At 49.0% G+C, this 19,326-nt stretch overlaps 1 protein-coding gene across 1 annotated transcript; it reads left to right on the forward strand.

The window, feature by feature from the left end:
- Window positions 1-2,696: 2,696 nt before the first annotated feature.
- On the forward strand, window positions 2,697-11,735 carry LOC140720757 (C-type lectin domain family 9 member A-like). Its single transcript, XM_073035585.1, has 5 exons — window positions 2,697-2,774; window positions 7,337-7,552; window positions 9,624-9,766; window positions 10,251-10,315; window positions 11,317-11,735. The coding sequence occupies exons 1-5, from the start codon at window positions 2,732-2,734 to the stop codon at window positions 11,504-11,506; spliced, it is 657 nt and encodes a 218-aa protein (XP_072891686.1). The 5' UTR covers window positions 2,697-2,731; the 3' UTR covers window positions 11,507-11,735.
- The last annotated feature ends 7,591 nt before the right edge of the window (window positions 11,736-19,326 follow it).

Genomic DNA, 19,326 nt, shown 5'->3' on the forward strand with positions numbered 1-19,326 from the left:
AACGTTGGCAGATGGAGTTTAATGCTGAGAAGTGTAAGGTTCTACATTTTGGCAGGAATAATCCAAATAGAACATACAGGGTAAATGGTAGGTCATTGAGGAATGCAGTGGAACAGAGAGATCTTGGAATAACAGTGCATAGTTCCCTGAAGGTGGAGTCTCATGTAGATAGGGTGGTGAAGAAGGCTTTTGGAACGCTGGCCTTTATAAATCAGAGCATTTAGTACAGAAGTTGGGATGTAATGTTAAAATTGTACAAGGCATTGGTAAGGCCAAATTTGGAATATTGTGTACAGTTCTGGTCACCGAATTATAGGAAAGATATCAATAAATTAGAGAGAGTGCTGAGACGATTTACTAGGATGTTTCCTGCGTTTTAGCACTTAAGTTTCAGAGAAAGGTTGAACAAGTTAGTTCTCAATTCATTGTAGCGTAGAAGGTTGTGGGGGAATTTGATCGAGGTATTTAAATTTTTGAGAGGGATAAATAGAGTTGACGTGAATAGGCTGTTTCCATTGAGAGTAGGGGAGATTCACACGAGAGGACATGATTTGAGAGTTAGGGGGCAAAAGTTTAAGGGAAACACGAGGGGGTATTTCTTTACTGAGAGTGATGACTGTTGAAATGAGCTTCCTGTAGAAGTAGTAGAGGACTGTTCAGTTGTGTCATTTAAGGTAAAATTGGATAGGTATATGGACAGGAAAGGAGTGGAGGGTTATGGGCTGAGTGCGGGTAGGTGGGACTAGGTGAGATTAAGAGTTCGGCACGGACTAGGAGGGCCGAGATTGCCTGTTTCCGTGCTGTGATTGTTTATATGTTTATATATGTATGAGGGAGACATGACGTTTATAATTAAACCCCTCCCCCTTCGACGATATCTTGTGAGCCTCTCCACAGCTCTGTGTGCACAGGCCGTCCGTGCGGTTCCACACCACTTGCATCAGAATATGCAACCGTATCCCCTTTTCCCTGACCACGGCTCTTCTCCTCATCCTTTCTCTTCCAGCAACACACCAACTGGTCACACACACACACCATCTCCGAGAAAGAGACACAATTCGAGACTCGAAAGCCGAAATATTGGGTACTGGTGAGTGGGGTGAATGGAGGAGGGAGAGCGTTGAGCCGTTTTTCTGACTCCAGTAGAGTGTGCTGCGATGGTGCGGGAGTTACTTCACATGTCTGGCCCCGGGAGCGTGTGATGGATCGTTGCAGAGGGAGCGTAACTCAGTGTATGTTTTCAGTGTGATGGGACTGTATGGAGGGAGTCTCGCTCTGTCCCTGACTCCTAGTCACGAGTCAGTGGATTTCGGCGTTTAAGAAGACTCCAAATAGAAACAGGGAGCAAGAAAATGGTAACTCACATGTTCTGCACCAAAGGCTGCAAACTGAACACCCTTTCAGTGGCCTCCAGTAATGTCCCCTTCCGTCCGCTTCTCTCAGCAACCCATTCCTTCTCTATGATTCTTAAGTGGGTGAGTGAGCAGCCGTATCGGTACCAATGACATCGGCATGAATAAAGTGGAGGTTTTGCAAAGTGAGATAAGGGATTTACCAATTAAATGAATGGACAGGACCACTACCCGTCCCAGTGAGGCCAGACACAGGAAGACCATGCACTTTAACACGAGGCTCAAGAGTTGGTGTGGTTGGGAGGGCTTCAGAATTTGGCATCATTGTGTTTTTTTTCAAAGGAAGATGGAATCTGTCCAAAAGAGATGGAAGACGGTTTGTACATAAACTGGCGTGGAACTGAAACCCGAGCGGGATTGTTTGCCAGTACTGTGCATGAGAGATCTCGGTTGAGTTGTGGATTTCGAGGAACAGGAGAATGGGATTCAGTGTTCCAGCCATTACTGACAAGTGGTTGCAAGAGGAGAAAATGCGGCAAATGAATCCTTGTGCAAGATACCCTAAAGGTTATTCTCCGGGTTGAGTCGGTGATGCACAAGCGGAATGCAATGTCTGCAATCAGCTCTAGAGTTCTAGTGCAATCAGTTCTAGAATTCTAGTGTATAAGGGCAGTGATGTGATGTTGGGGCTCCATAAGACACTCGTGACACTGCACCTGGAGTATTGTGTGCCGTTCTGTGCTCCTTATTTTTAATAAGATATTCTGACATTGCAGAAAGTTCGGAGAGATTCACGAGAATGATTCCAGGAAGGAAAGGGTTACCCTATGAGGTTCGTCTGGCAGCTCTTGGCCTGTATTTCCTGGAGTTCAGGAGAATGGGGGGGGGGAGCTCGTGGAAACATTCCGAATGTCAAAAGGCCTGAACAGATTAGATATGGCAAAATTACTTCCCATGATAGGGGAGGCTAGGACAAGAGGACAGAAACTCAGGATTAAAGGATGTCTATTTAGAACGGAGATGCGCAGAAATTACTTCAGTCAGACGGTGGTAAATTTGTGAAATTTGTTATCACGAGCGGCTGTGGAGGACAAGACATTGGGTGCATTTAAGGCAGAGATAGACAGGTTATTGATTAGCCAGGGCATCAAAAGGGTATGGGGTGAAGGCTATGGAGCGGGGATGACTGGAAGAATTGGATCAGCCTATGAGTGAATGAAGGAACAGACTGGATGGCCCGAATCTGCTGTATCTGATACAATCTGCTGTATCTGATGGTCTTATGGTGGTGTGGTCTCTCCACAGCTGCTCATGAACAGGAGCCGAAAGAGAACATCGGAAGGAGACCGTACCGTCAGATCTGCCTACTCTGCCTTGTTATGTCCGCCCTCATCATTATTGTGGCCGGTCTCTCGATCCATGGTGAGTGGAACGGGCTCCGGGTGGAGTCAGACCATAAATAAAGAGAGTGGAATATATTGTTATTGTAAAAGACCACAGCGACACCGACACGCCCCTTACCGTAACACCGACTAAAACACATCAGCATTACACGGCCACCACCCTAACCGTGATGAAGACACGGCCTTTACCGTAACACAATCAAGACTCGTCCTGACATCGACACGCCATTCACTCTACAATGAACAACACTGTCACGGTCACGACCTTCAACGAGACACAGATACACTCCTGACCGCGACACGGACACGACCATCGTCGTCACACACACACATGGCAGTCACACTGACCACAACGTACCCCTCACTGTAACATCGACATGCCCCTGTCCGTGTCACTGATAAACTCCTCAAATCGACACATAAACACACCTCACAGTAACACCGACACGCTGTTCACCGCGACACTGAGGTACCGTACACCATGACACCTTCACGCTCCTCAACGTGATCCGCCCCGCGACGCATCGTGAAAAGGACTCAAAAGTCACGGTAACACCTCTTACCGAGACAGTATCGTCCCTCAACATAACATCGATGCACCGCTCACTGAGGCAATGATCCACCCCTCACCCTGACACATGCAAATCCGTCACCGTGATACCAACACCTAAATTCACAATAGACAATAGACAATAGGTGCAGAAGTAGACCATTCGGCCCTTCGAGCCTGCACCGCCATTTTGAGATCATGGCTGATCAACTACTATCAATACCCGGTTCCTGCCTTGTCCCCATATCCCTTGATTCCCCTATCCATAAGATACCTATCTAGCACCTTCTTGAAAGCATCCAGAGAATTGGCCTCCACTTCCTTCCGAGGCAGTGCATTCCAAACCCCCACAACTCTCTGGGACAAGAAGTTTTTCCTTAACACTGTCCTAAATGACCTACCCCTTATTCTCAAACCATGCCCTCTGGTACTGGACTCTCCCAGCATCTGGAACATATTTCCTGCCTCTATCTTGTCCAATCCCTTAATAATCTGATATGTTTCAATCAAATCCCCTCTCAATCTCCTTAATTCTAGCGTATACAAGCCCAGTCTCTCTAACCTCTCTGCGTAAGACAGTCCAGACATCCCAGGAATTAACCTCGTGAATCAACGCTGCACTTCCCCAACAGCCAGGATGTCCTTCCTTAACTCTGGAGACCAGAATTGTACACAATACTCTAGGTGTGGTCTCACCATGGCTCTGTACAAATTCAAGAGTTTTCCTTGCTCTTGTACTCAATTCCCTTTGTAATAAAGGCCCACATTCCATTAGCCTTCTTCACTGCCTGCTGCACTTGCTCATTCACCTTCTGTGACTGATGAACAAGGACTCCGAGATCTCTTTGTATTTCTCCCTTACCCAACTCTACACCGTTCAGATAATAATCTGCCTTCTTGTTCTATCTCCCAAAGTGGATAACCTCACACTTATTCACAGTAAACGCCATCTGCCAAGAATCTGCCCACTCACCCAGCCTATCCAAGTCACCCTGAATTCTCCTAACATTCTCATCACATGTCACACTGCCACCTAGTTTAGTATCATCAGCAAATTTGCTGATGTTATTTTCTATGCCTTCATCCAAATCGTTAACGTAAATGGTAAACAGCTGTGGTCCCAATACCGAGCCCTGCGGCACCCCACTGGTCACCACCTGCCATTCCGAGTAACACCCATTCACCGCTACCCTTCGCTTTCTATCTGCCAACCAGTTTTCTATCCATGTCAATGTCTTCCCCCCGATGCCCTAAGCTTTGATTTTACCCACCAATCTTCTATGTGGGACCTTAGTAGGTCAGTTGTTGAGAGCGCCCTCTTCTTTGTGGTGGCGTGTTGGGGAGGAAGCATTAAGAAGAAGGACGCCTCACGTCTTAATAAGCTGATAAGGAAGGCGGGCTCTGTCGTGGGCAAAGTACTGGAGAGTTTAACATCGGTAGCTGAGCGAAGGGCGCTGAGTAGGCTACGGTCAATTATGGAAAACCCTGAACATCCTCTACATAGCACCATCCAGAGACAGAGAAGCAGTTTCAGCGACAGGTTACTGTCGATGCAATGCTCCTCAGACAGGATGAAGAGGTCAATACTCCCCAATGCCATTAGGCTTTACAATTCAACTGCCAGGACTTAAGAACTTTTTTTTAAAGCTATTATTAATGCTTTTTGAGTTAGTGATTTAGATGCATATCAATTATTACTGAGTTAAGTATTGTATGTACAACAAGTGTATGGGACATTGGAAAAAATGTTGAATTTCCCCATGGGGATGAATAAAGTATCTATCTATCTATCTATCTATCTATCTATCTATCTATCTATCAAATGTCTTCTGAAAACCGAGGTACACTACATCCACTGGATCTCCCCTGTCTAACTTCCTGGTTACATCCTTGAAAATCTCCAACAGATTAGTCAAGCATGATTTACCCTTGGTAAATCCGGCCCGATCGTATCATGCTATCTAGATATGCCACTATTTCATCCTTAATAATGGACTCTAGCATCTTTCCCACCACCGATGTCAGGGTGACAGGTCGATAGTCCTGTTTTCTCCCTCCCTCCTTTCTTAAAAAGTGGGATAACATTAGCCATTCTCCAATCCTCAGGAACTGATCCTGATCTAAGGAACATTGGAAAATGATTACCAATGCATCCGCAATTTCCAGGGCCACCTCCTTTAGTACCCTAGGGTGCAGACAATCTGGACCTGGGGATTTGTCAGCCTTCAGTCCCATCAGTCTTCTCATCACCGTTCACTTCCGAATGTCAATCTGTTTCATTTCCTCTGTTACCCTCTGTCCTTGGCCCATCCATACATCTGGGAGATTGCTTGTGTCTTCCTTAGTGAAAACAGATCGAAAGTACTCATTAAATTCTTCTGCCATTTCTCTGTTTCCCGTAACAATTTTACCCAATTCATTCTTCAAGGGCCCAACATTGTGCTTAAATATCTTCTTTTTCTTCACATACCTAAAAAAGCTTTTGCTATCTTCCTTTATATTCCTGGTTAGCTTGCTTTCGTACCTCATTTTTTCTCCCCGTATTGTCTTTTTAGTTAAGTTCTGTTGTTCCTTGAAAACTTCCCAATGATCTGTCCTCCCACTCACCTTAGCTCTATCATATTTCCTTTTTTTTAATGCTATGCAATCTCTGACTTCTTTGTCAACCACTGTGGCCCCTTTCCCCCCTTTGAATCCTTCCTTCTCTGGGGGATGAACTGATTTTGCACCTTGTGCATTATTCCCAAGAATACCTGCCATTGCTGTTCCACTGTCTTTTCTGCTAGGCTATCCGTCCAGTCAACTTTGGCCAGCTCCTCCCTCATGGCTCCATAGATTCCCATGTTCAACTGCAACACTGACACCTCCGATCTGCCCTTATCCTTCTCAAATTGCAGATAAAAGCTTATCATCCTATGATCACTACCTCGTAATGGCTCCTTTACTGCAATGTCACCCACGTAGTACTCTCCGTGACACCGACACACACCTCTGCGTGATACCCTCACACACACTGTGGCCATGATTTTTCTCTCGCCGTGACACAGACATACCCCTCTTAGCACACCCCACACCATGACACAGATACTCCACGAACAGTGACACCACAGGACCCCTCACCCTGACATTTCCCTCGACTTGACATCGAGATACACTTCATTGTGACCCGGTACACCTCTCGCTGGGGCACAGGAACTCCTATTAGAGTGACACGATACGTCCGTCACAGCAACCTGAACATGCCCCGCACGATAGTGACGCAAACCCTCATGGTAACAACAACAAAACCTTCACCGTGACATTGATATACCCCTCAGCGCAACACCGACACGTCCCTCATGGTGACGCTGACGCCCCTCACTGTAACAGTCCTTACCGAGACAGTATCACCCCTCAACATAACAGCGATGTACCGCTCATTGAGGCAATTACCCACACCTCACCCTGACACAGGCAAACTCCTGAACATGAAACATGCTACTAAATTCACAATGCCACCGAAGTCCTCTCCATAACACCGACACATCCCTCAGCGTGACACTCTGTCACACACCGTGGCCATGACATGTCTCAGCGTGACACAGACATACCCCGCTCTGCGAGAACAACACACATTTACACAGATACTCCACCCTCGATGACACACCAAGGCCCCTCACACTGATATTCCCCTCGTTTTGACATCGTGATCCATTTCATTGTGACCCGGCACATCTCACGCCGGGGCACAGAAACTCCTATTAGAGTGAACACCGACAAATCCCCACTCGGACATGTCCCGCACGATACAGACGCAGACCTCACTGGTAACAACAATAAAAACTGCAGATGGATATTGAAATACCCGTCAGCGTGACACCGACACGTCCCTCATGGTGACGCCGACGCCTCTCACTGTGCCACCAGCACATCCTTCACTGAGACACCCTTCACCGTGACACTGACACAACACTCTCTGTGACACGTTCGGTAGCGTGACGCTGATTCACGTGTCCCTGTGAACGCTAAACATCCTTCACCATCTCTCTCAGTATCACAGATTCGTCAGTCTAAGGAAACCTGTCACCAAAACTACCATGAGTTAAACTCAACCCTTCAATCCAAGCTTTCTGCGCTCAACTCTAATCTGTCCGATCTTAAACAAATGCACAGCGATCTCCGTCACCAGTTCACTGAGATGGAAACGAAGTACAGATCTGTCAACGAAACCAAGGCTCAAATCTGTGAATTGTTGACCAGCAGAAGAGGTGAGGCATCATCCCCCTCTTTAACCCGCAGCTCATCACAGGGCTGGCATGGAGAGAGGAATCGTCACTCTGTGTTTGACATGGGAGTGTGTGAAAAGATGGTATGGGGCGTGATTCACTCTGGGTTTGACCCGGTGAGTGTGTGATAGGTCTACATGAAGGAAGTTTCACACTATCACTGAATCCAGGAGAGTGTGATGGGACGTTGTGGAGGTGGATTCACTCCGCGTCTGACCACGGGATTGTGAGACGTAGCATTACAGCTTCACTCTATGTCTCACTCCGGGTGTGTCTGATGGGACTGTATGGATCAAGCTTCACTCTGTGTCTGACAGCGGGACTGTGTTATGGAACAGTGCCCAGAGGACTTCATCCCATCTCTGACCCTTGAAGGGTGTTATGGGACCATGGAGAAAGAGTTTCACTCTGTCTGAATCCGGTAGTGTGTGATGGGACGGTGCAGAGAGGTTTTCACTCTGTCTCTGAAATCGTGAGTGTGTAACGGGACGGTGCAGTTGGAGCTTCACTCTGTGTCTGACACCCGGAGTGTGTTATGGAATCGTAGAGAGACTCCGGGTGTTTGACTCCAGGTGTGAATGATGGGTTCCTGGAAAGAAGGTTTCAGTCTGCGTCTGATCCCGGGAGTGAGTGATAAGACAGTGCAGAGGGAGGTAAACCCTGTCACTGAATCCGGGATTGTGTGATAGAATGGTTTGCTTGGAGCTTCACTCTGTGTCTGATTCCCGGATTATGAAATGGGAATGTAGAGAGAGAGAGAGAGGAGAGAGAGAGAGGAGGAGAGAGAGAGAGAGAGAGAGAGAGAAGAGAGAGAGAGAGAGAGAGAGAGAGAGAGAGAGAGAGAGAGAGAGAGAGGAGAGAGAGAGAGAGAGAGAGAGAGAGGGGGAGAGAGAGGGAGAGAGAGAGAGAGAGAGAGAGAGAGACAGAGAGAGAGAGAGAGAGAGGGAGAGAGAGAGGGAGAGAGATGAGAGAGAAGAGAGAGAGAGAGAGGAGAGAGAGAGAGAGAGAGAGAGAGAGCGAGAGAGAGGAGAGAGGAGAGAGAAGATGAGAGAGAGACAGCGTCTAAGTCTGACATCGGGAGTGAGTGTGGATTTGGCAGAGACAGTTTCAATCTATGTCTGACTCCTAGAGTCATTCATGCGACGGTTTAGAGCGAGGTACACTCTGTGTCTGAATCAGCAGGACGTGATGGGACGGTGTGAATGAAGCTTCACCCTGTGGTCTGGCTCCCAGAGGTCTCTCATGGGATCGTAGAGAGAGAGCGTCTGTGTCTGAATCCGTGAGTGACTGTGCAGAGAGAAGTTCACTCTGTGTGACACAGGATTTTGTGACGGGATGTTTTCGAGGGAGTCTGACCCCGTGAGTGTGCCATGGGTGGGGGTGGGCGGAACTACGCTTTGTGTGTGAACACAGCGGGGAGTGATGGAGCGGTTCAGACAGAGCTTCACTCGGTGACTCGCCAGGGAGTGTGTTGGGTCGTAAGGAGGGAGATTCACGTTTTTCTAGACTCGGGAGTGTCTGATGGGACCGTGTGGGGGCAGCTACCCTCTGTGTCTGACACTTTGCTGTGTGGTGTGTGAGAAGCTCTTGAGGGAGAATCACTCTCCCTCTGACATTTATCGTGTGTGCTGAGGGAGTTTCTTCCCGTTTCTGACTGCTGGAGTGTGTGATGGGGCCGTGGAGAGAGGGATTCACACTCTGCCTAACCAAACGCTGTGTGTGATTGGAATTTGTGGAGGAATGTAAATTCTTTTCTCTGAAGAAGAGAGTGTGTGTTGGGACGGTGCAGGGGGGAGCTTCACTCTGTGTCCTGACCCCGGGAGTGTGTGATGGACGGTGGTGGAGGGAACTTCACTCTTCCTGATCCTTGTTAATGTGCGATTGGACGGCGTGCAGGTGGGGGGGGGGCATTCAATCTGTGCCTGACCTCAGGTGTGCGTGATGAGACCGCATGGCGAGAATACCCTCTGTGTGACACTCCGTATGTGTGTGATAGAAAAGTCTGAAGGGAGATTCACTCTGTGTCTCACTGTTCCTTGTTCCTGATTTCCAGAGCAAACGTGTTCCAAGGGTTGGATCACAAATAAAGACCGGTGTTATTATGTCTCGACGTTTGAAACATCTTTCCGCAGAGCGATGCAAGAATGTTCAAACCGTGATTCAAGGCTGCTGGAAATCAATTCAAGTGATGAAGCGGTATGTGTCACAGCACGAGAAGATCCCACAGTAACACAGGAATTATCACACACTCCCGGGATCAGACACAGAGTGAAGCTCAATCCACACCTTCCCATCACACACGCCCCGGACCAGACACAGAGTGAATACCCACCATAAACTCCCAGCACACTCTCACGGTGTCTAATGCAGAGTGAAGTTCTTTCCACACCGTCCCATCACTCACTCCTGGGGTCAGACACAGAGTGAATCCCCCTCCACACCGTCCCATCACACACTCCCGGGGTTAGACTCAGAGTGAATCTCCCTCCACACCGTCCCATCACACACTCCCGGGGTTAGACTCAGAGTGAATCTCCCTCCACACCGTCCCCTCACACACTCCCGGGGTCAGACACAGAGTGAAGCTCCTGCACACCGTCCCATCACACATTCCTGTTTTAATCAACAGAGAGAAGCTGCGTAGATAGCTGGCATTAATGAAATAAATTTAATTCCCCAGAGCCTTGTATCCCACAAACTTTTGTACCGAAACCTTGCACACTGGATTGGAAAATGCGAAAACGGGTGAGATTTGAACTGATATGTGGGGTAAGAGTTGGGCATTGACATAGTTCTGACGGAAGAAAAAAATGGGATTTGTTCACGATTAGACTGTACGAGGTTGTCGGGAGCGTGTGGTACAATGGGAACATTTTGGGACCGACACGTGTCTGTCGGGGAAGGACAGGGCAGTGGGAATATTTCGGAAACTGTTAGGTGGCAGTGGGGAGAGTTCAATACACAGAAATTATTTCATTCTGGTACTGACGCATGTCGCTGAAGAGAGCGCAGTGCAGTGGGATTATTTTGGAGATAGTCGCCGGGCTGTGAGGAGAGTGAGCAACAGGGGGATTAGTTTGGTGAATGACATGGATCTGAGGGGCGAGAGTAGGACAACTGGATTAGTTTGGAGACAGATACAGGGCGGTGGGCACACAATGGGTTAATCAGATTTGTTTGCGAACTGAGGCAAGGATGTGGGAGAGAGGGTGCCAGTGGTATAATTCTAGAGGCCAACGAGAGGCTGTGGGGAGAGCGCGGAATAGTGGGATATGTCGGGAGACAGACAAGAAGCTCTGGATAGAGGGAGGGGCAACAGGATTGATCTGGGACCGAAACAGGGTTGAGGGAAGAGTGTGGAACAATGCGATTCATTTCGAGACAGATATAACTGTGTGGGGAGACGGTGGCACAGTAGGGTTTGTTCGGGGACTGAAACAGATCAGAGTGGAGCGGGTGGGCCTGTTCGATTCGTATGGGGACTGACAGAGGACTGTGGTGAGGAAGCGGTTCGGTGGGATTAGTTTGGGAGACACAGGCCGTGGGGAGACATTGGAAACGTGGTATCGGTCCGGGTGCTGACACGGGACGGTGGGGCGGGAGTGGTTGAGTGGGATGAGTTTGGGGACTGACACAGGCTGTCAGGTGAGAGCGATTTCATAGGATTAGCTTGGGGACGGTCTCGGCTCGGGTCCTCTGCTGGAGCTGTTTTGTCTCTGTTGAAATTGTTTAACCCTCTTGGATAGGACTGTGGGCTTGGCCCTCCTGTACAATGTGTCCCCGGGGACGTCCGACTGCACAGACTGCGAGCCGCACGTAAGGAGGCACCCTTGTGCTGGTGATCGGCGTTTCATCTGCGAGAAGTCGGCACCGTTGTTCCCGGATATTCCTGAAAAGATCCAGAGTCTCTGCCAACAGCCAGTGGAGTCGACATGAATCAAGTGACTACTCCCATATTCTCCTTCTTCTCTCCCCTTCACTCTCACTCATAAATCCTTTTAAAATTGCTCCCCACCCTCCTAATCCCTCCTCCTCTTATCGCAAGCATATTCTCTCCACGAGGCACCGACAAACCCCTCCCGCCGTCTCTCTCCTTCTTTCTCGCCATTCCCCGCGTCCCGTTCTTCCTAGCTCCCTCTACCTTTCTCTCTGCCCCTCAGCTCCCCTCATTCCCTCGAACTTACTCCGCCAACTCTTTCTCTACATCATCTGCACACCTCATACACCTCTCTCCACTTCCCTCCCAAGGAACTCTCTACCTCCACTCCCCGTTCTCTCTAAACCCTCCGTCTCACTGATCTCTCTCTCTCTCTCTTTCTGCTTTCCACACACTCTCATCTCAATCCTGTGCCGTCTGGTGCTCGACAACCCAACCCTGGATGAATGGGTATGCCTATTCCCTCTGTCTGTGCCCCTCTTGGTTTTAAGGAAATCTGTAAATTTACAACTGCTCTCCAGGAAATAAAGTCCCAACTTTCCCTCCCTCCCACCATAACTCAGTCCTCCGAGTTTCGGCCACATCCCTGCAGAACTCCTTGTACATTCTATCCAGTTCGCTGACATTTTTCCTAAAGCAGGGCGGCCTCACCGCTATTTGATTTATTATCTGAAAATTACAAAACCTGGAATTTGTTGTTTTGCAGCATCGATACGGCGGAAAGATGTAGAATCAATGTAAATTACCAAAAAAAAGATAATAAAAACCTGAAAAATTTGGAGGTGGTGCACATGCGATCGAAAACGTGGTGCTGGAGGGGAAGAAGGTGTTTCCGAAGCGTTGAGAGTTCAGCCTTCTGTACCCCTTCCCCGATGGTGGTATTGAGCAGGGAGCTTGTACCGGGCTGAGGGGCCTCCCTGATGGATGCCCCCTTCTCGAGGCATCGCATCTTGAAGATGTCCCTGAAGCTGGGGAAGGTGGTGCATTTGACGATGGTTGAGTCTATATCCCTCTGCAGCCTCCGGTGACCTTGTCCCTTGCGGCCTCCACACCAGGCGGCGATGCTACAAGTCAGAATGCTCCCAATGTCCATCTGTAGACATTTCCTGGTCTTCAGTGAAAGGCCAAATCCTTTCAATCTCCTGGCTACGGGTAGTCGTGAAGGTAAGTGTAGAGAATGGTCCAGAATACACTCAGACTCAGACTCTAAATAAACAAGACGACAGTGACGAAAATCCAAAGATTAGATCACAATCTGCAGCATTAGAATTGCTAATACAGCTCGAGCCCTTTAATTACTGCCGGGCAATAATTGGAAGTCACAGCCTTAAAGGGAAAGTGACAGCTAACCACACACCGAGGAATGGAGGTTCCGAATCCTGGATGCCGGCCAATGAAGAAACTTTCTTCGTGTTTACATGCCTAATGCAGATCCTCTGAGATACTGACACTCAGCAACACAGGAACTTCAAATATGATCATACGATAGAGACGCAGAATTAAGCTCTTTGGCCCATCGGGTCTGCTCCGCCATTTCATGATGGCCGATCCATTTCCCTCTCAGCCCCAATCTCCCGCCGTCTCCCTGTATCCCTACCTGACCTGACTAATCAAGATTCTCTCAGCCTCTCCCTTAAACATCAGGCCTTAAGTTCAGCAGTCTGCTGTGGCAATAGATTCCATAGATTCATCCCAGAAAGTCGAACGAAATTCTCCTCATCGGCATTTTTAAAAGACGGCCCGCTATTCCATGTGGGCCACTGGTCTTAGACTCTCCCACCATAGGGAAACTTCTCTCCACATCCATTTTATCGAGGCCTTTAAGTATTTGATCGGTTTCAACAACACCAACCACCACCCTCCCACGTCCCACCACCCCACCATTCTTCAGAGCTCCAGCCATAAAATGCCCCTGATTTGATAAACTTTTCAATCCGGAGCAATTTCCGTGAACGTCCTTTCAACCCTTTCCAATACAAAGGCATCCGGCCGGATTAGGTAAAGGACCCGGAACTGCTTACAATCTTCCTTGACAGCTCCCCAGTGCTTTATAAAGCCTCAACTTTACATCCCTGCTTTTGTATTCTAATCCTCTCGACATGAATGCGACATTGCATTTGGCTTCCTTGCCACCGACTCCGCCTGCAAATTCATCTTCAGGGAATCCAGCACAAGGACTCCCAAGTCTCTTTGTATCTCAAGTGGTTGAATTCTCTCTCCATTCGTAAAACAGTCTGTGTCTTTATTTCCTCCACCAAAGTGCATGACCATACACATCCCGACACTGTGATCCATCCGCCGCTTCTTTCCCCATTCTCTCAATCTCTCTGGAACATTCTGTAGCCTCTCTGCTTCCTCAGCACTATCTGTAGATCGGGGATTTCTCTGCCGATCTGCACTGACTGAGGTTTCCCGATGAGGAGGACAGCTGCCCCGTGTTGTATTGTCCAGGTGGTCCAGTGACCAGTGGGGAGCCAACAGGGACGTATCGGATGTAGACCTATTGTGCTCATCGTCAGGGTGCAGCGTGTCCACGTCCTTGCTGGAGAAGAGGTTAACTCTGGGTATGACCCGACTCTCAAAGCGCTTAATCACAGCAGTTGTGAGTGTCACTGGGCGAGTGTAGTTGAGGAATCTCACCCTACTCTTCTCGGGCATGGTGCCAATGTCGGCATTTTCAAGTAAGGGGGAATTCCGTCTGCAGCAGTGAGAGATTGAAGATGTCCTCGGAAATTCCAGTCCACTCTACAGTCCTCCTCATCTCCGTCACCTTGTCCCTCATCTACACCCCTCCCCGTCCCCGTCATTTGAATTGAATTGACGCTATTACTTCCATATTTCATATATGTTATGTCTAAATGTGGAATGTGCAATTTATAGCAATTTGTAATAAACATTGTGTACAACAGGACAGTCAATATAACTTAGAAATTCAGTTGTATCAGCGTGAATTAATGAGTCTGACGGCCTGACGGAAGACGCTCTCACGGAGCATGTTGGTCCTGTGTTTTTTTGCTGTGCTACACGTTCTCGGATGGTAGCAGCTGGAGCGGTTGGTTGTTGCGGTGACTCGGGTCCCCAATAATCCTTCACGCCCCTTTTACACACCTGTTTCTGTAAATGTTCTGAATCGTGGGAAGTTCACATTTACAGATGCGCTGGGCTGTCAACACCGCTCTCTGAAGAGTCCTGCGATTGAGAGAAATACGGTTCCCATACCAGGCAGTGATGTATCCACTCAGGATGCTCTCTAATGTGTCCCTGTGGAAAGGTCTAATGTTTTCGGGACCCATACCAGGCAGTGATGTATCCACTCGGGATGCTCCCTATTGTGTCCCTGTGGAAAGTTCTAATGTTTTTGGGGACCCAGACCAGGCAGTGATGTATCCACTCAGGATGCTCCCTATTGTGTCCCTGTGGAAAGGTCTAATGTTTCGGGGACCCATACCAAACTTCGTCTACTGTCTGAGGTGAAAGAGGCGCTGTTGTGCATTTTTCACCACACAGCTGGGATGTACAGTCCGCGTTAGATCCTCGGTGATGTGAATGCCGAGGAACATAAAGCTGGTCACGCTCTCTACCGCAAATCCATTGATGTCAATAGAGCTCATCCTGTCTACAGTCCGCTTATAGTCCACAAGCAGCCCCTTTGTTTTTGTGACATTGTGGGATCTACACCCCTCCCCTTCTCTGCCATGCCCTCCCTCCCCGATGCCCATTTTCCGTTGCCGACCTCATCACCAACAGCCCCGACGTCTCCGTTACTACCCACTCCCATCCAAACGCCTCCCTCTCTGTGATCACAGGAATTGTGGGGAGAATGGGGGAGAGCTGACGTCCCGTGTTACACTTCCTCCTCACCATCTGATATCGATCTCTCGGGCTGAGACTCATTGCGTTTCCATGTGGACAGGCCGGTCGTGTGGTTCCACACGGTTTCCTGTCAGTAACTGCAACCTCACCACATCTTCACTGCCCTCCCTCTCCACCTTTTCCTTCGGCGCTGCGTCCGGTCACACACACATACCATCTCTGAAACAGACACAGAATTCAAGACTACAGGAATGCGGAAGTGCTGGAGATTGGTGAGAAGTGAGTGGTCACAGGGAAAGGGATTCGCAGAGTTTCAAACCCCGTTACTGTATTATGGCAGAGAGCGAAGAGAACTTCACTGAGTGTCTGGCCCACGGATTTTGTGATTGGACGGTGCGGACGAAGCGGCACCTGGTGTCTGGCCCCGGGAGTGTGTGATGGGACGATCTGGAGGGAGATTCACTCTGTGTCTGTCCCCGGAGTGTGTGATGGGACGGTGTGGAGGGAGATTCACTCTGTGTCTGACCACGGGAATGTGTGATGGACGGTGTGGAGGGAGATTCACTCTGTGTCTGACCCCGGGAATGTGTGATGGGACGGTGTGGAGGGAGATTCACTCTGTGTCTGACCCCGGGAGTGTGTGATGGGACGGTGTCGAGGGAGATTCATTCTGTGTCTGACCCCGGGAGTGTGTGATGGGACGGTGTGGAGGGAGATTCACTCTGTGTCTGACCCGGGAGTGTGTGGCGGGACGGTGTGGAGGGAGATTCACTCCGTGTCTGACCCCGGGAATGTGTGATGGAACAGCGCGGAGGGAGATTCACTCTGTGTCTGACCCCGGGTGTGTGTGATGGGACGGTGCTGAGGGAGATTCACTTTGTGGCTGACCCCGGGAGTGTGTGATGGGACAGTCTGGATGGACAGTCACTCTGTGTCTGACCCCGTGTGTGTGTGGTGGGACGGTGTGGAGAGAGATTCACTCTGTGCCTGACCCCGGGAGTGTGTGATGGAACGGTGTGGAGAGAGATTAACTCTGTGTCTGACCCAGGGAGTGTGTGATGGGACAGTGTGCAGGGAGAGTCTTCTCGAAAGTTCAGCGCTGAGTAGTTGGAGGTGAAATTATCTGGGAGTGAGAACGAGAAATTGAGAGAGACGGGGAGAGACCAGGGAAAAAAATGGGGGGAGGGAGGACAGAGACAGCGTGCAGTAAGTGGCGAAGAAAGATTTGGAATTGAGAGGGATAGAGGTATGAGAGGTTGAGGCACAAATGATGAGAGACAGAGGGAAGACAGGAGGAAGTGCGAGGACACAGAGCAGTAGAGAGAGGGCAAATGGGGTGGATGGAGTGGTGGAGAGAGGGGTATCCGATGGGAGCAATGGACGGAAAATTGAGATAGAATGGAGTGAGTGAATGGGGAGAGAAAATATTATAGCGAACGGGAGAGAGAGTGGCGGATGGAGAGGGGGCAAGTAAGTTTTTGTGACGGTGGATTGAGAAAGGTGGGAGAGAGGGGGAGATTGAGGGCGTGGGAGTGGGTGAGGGAAAGGCGAGAAAGAGTGTTAGAGAAGGCGAGAATGGAGATAGAGGAGAAAAGGGGAAATAGAGAGTGTGGTTAGAAAGTGTAGATTGTGGTACAAATTGCATACAGCTCTCCTTCCACACCGCCTCTCCCACTGTCCTCTCTCCTCACCACTCCTCCCACAGTGTTCCCTCGCCACCGGCCATCCCGCAAAGCTCCCTCTTCTGTGTTCCACCTCAGTACCCTCGCTTCATCGCCCTCCCACGGTTCTATCTCCACACCGCTCCCCCTATTGCAACCCCGACGTTCGCGGACCGCTCATTCCTCACCAGATCTCCTCATCGCCTCCCCATCGGGATCCCTCTGACATCCTTAAACAGGAAATTATTAGGGTCAACTGTGCGCTTGCCCTGAGCTCCCTCGACAGGAACGGACCCATCAGCTAAACACAGTTAAACCAACGAAGATGAAACTGACCGCCATCTGTCCGGACCCGGGGATCAGAGAGGGCCTGGACATTCAGTTCCTCGTATGTTACATCAGGTTCAGCTGGGGACCGTACATGAGAGTCAGAAACAGGGTGAGGCTCCCTTCACCCGTCCGATCGCACGCACCCCGGATCCAACAAAGAATGAAGCTCACCCCCTCCGTTTCTCTGCCCCGCTCACCCATCGATGGAGAGCGTGAGTCCGTTTTTGCGAACTGCACGTTCATGTGAGTCTCGCTGTCGTCCATTCTGTCGAGGATTCTCTGCGTCTCTGAGCTCAGAAAGGGGAAGCAGCCGTTGTCAGAGGAAGCCTGTGTTGACAGAGGAGGCGGACCGACACCGACAAACACCAGATGAACAGTTGATAGAGAAAGCAAACAGGAACAGGCGGAGGAAGTGGGGGCAGGGAGGAGAGAGACTAAGGGTGTGGGAGAGTGTAATTATGGTACCTTCACACACTTCATGAATCCTGACACCTGGAACTTTCGGAACTTTCACCACACTGCTGGTTCCATCTACAATGGAGACTGATGCAAAAATACCCAGTCATTTCATCCGCCATTCCATTGTTCCCCATTACAAACGATCAGATATCCACTCTCGCCTCTCGTTTATATTTTATGTATCTGAAGAAACTTTTGGCATCCTCTTCAACAGTACTGGGTAGCTTATTCACGTATTCCATCTTTACCCTCTTAATTACTTTTTTAGGTTGTCTTATTTTAAAAGTGCTGAAAAACTTCCCAAGCGTCCAATTCCCCACCAACCTTTCCTCAATTATATGCTCTCGCTTTTGCTTTTATGTTGGCTCTGACATCTCTTGTTATCGACGGTTCTGTCATCTTTCCTTTAGAAAACTTCTTCCTCTTTGGGATGTTTATATCCTGTGCCTTCTGGACTGCTTCCCGAAATCCGAGCCATTGCTGTTCTGCCGTCATCCCTGCAGTGTTGTTTTCCAATCAACTCTGGCCAGCTCTTCTCTCATGCCTCTGTAATTCCCTTTACTCCACTGTAATACTGATACATCTCCACTTGGCTTCTCCTTCTCAAATATCAGGATGAATTCAATCATGTTATGATCCCTATCTTAACCTATCTGATGAATTCTGCTCCATTTAACAGCCTCCATCCGAGAATAGCCGAGCCCCATGTGGCCTCAATCATGACCTGATCCAAAAATCTATCTCGTCGGCACTGTAGAAATTCATAGTATGTGGCGTTTAATTCAAGGGGAATGGAATATAAAACAGGAGAGAATATTGAAGACTTAAAAAAAACACGGATTATTATCAACAGTTTTGTGCCCCTTATCTCAAGAATGTAAGAATGTATGCATTGTCATTGCGGCGAGTGCACAGACTAGATCGGCTGAATGGCCTGGTTCTGCTCTTGTGTCTTATGGTCTCATGCATTCTTACATCAACCTGATTTTCCCAATCTGCCTGTATATTGTAGTCCCCCATGGCTATCGTAACATTGTTCAACAACTTCCGACCCCATGCCATCTCTTTCCAACGGCTGGATTTAATTTTTTAGCAATGGACCTCTCTGCCCTCCTGCCTGTACTCTCTACACTATGTGTATCCTTGGACATTAATCTCCCAACTAGAATATTTCTAGAGCCATGATGCAGTGATGCTTCCCACATTATACCTGCCAATCTGCAACTGTATCCCGTTGACTGCAATTTTCCCGTATTGACAGCCTCTCCTCTCTCCACATTGCGTCTCTTTGTAACCTGTTACCTCAGATTCCGCACTGTTACCCGACTTTCCAACGACAAATTCCTGTCTTGTAGCTCAGGACACTCGTCACATCATGCTCAATCTTTTGATTGCTAACTTTGTCTGAATTCTTCCCAACATCTCTCCACTAAATGTTCTGGCGTTCTGCTCCCCACCCGCCTGCAACCCTAGATTCACCCCCACCCCCTGTCTGCAAACCGGTCCTCACTCTGGCCTACCGAGTAATCCGAAAACACCACTCGGGAATCCAGCCC

This window comes from Hemitrygon akajei, unplaced genomic scaffold, assembly GCF_048418815.1.
Source record: "Hemitrygon akajei unplaced genomic scaffold, sHemAka1.3 Scf000046, whole genome shotgun sequence".
NCBI classification, from domain to species: domain Eukaryota; kingdom Metazoa; phylum Chordata; class Chondrichthyes; order Myliobatiformes; family Dasyatidae; genus Hemitrygon; species Hemitrygon akajei.

What these genes read in the sequence shown, in the direction of transcription:
- LOC140720757 (XM_073035585.1), top strand. Translation starts at nt 2,732, where the DNA reads ATGTCCGCCCTCATCATTATTGTGGCCGGTCTCTCGATCCATG. An exon ending in GGCCGGTCTCTCGATCCATG is followed by an intron (nt 2,775 to 7,336) that starts GTGAGTGGAACG and finishes CATCTCTCTCAG; the next exon opens with TATCACAGATTCGTCAGTCT. An exon ending in ATTGGAAAATGCGAAAACGG is followed by an intron (nt 10,316 to 11,316) that starts GTGAGATTTGAA and finishes CCTCTTGGATAG; the next exon opens with GACTGTGGGCTTGGCCCTCC.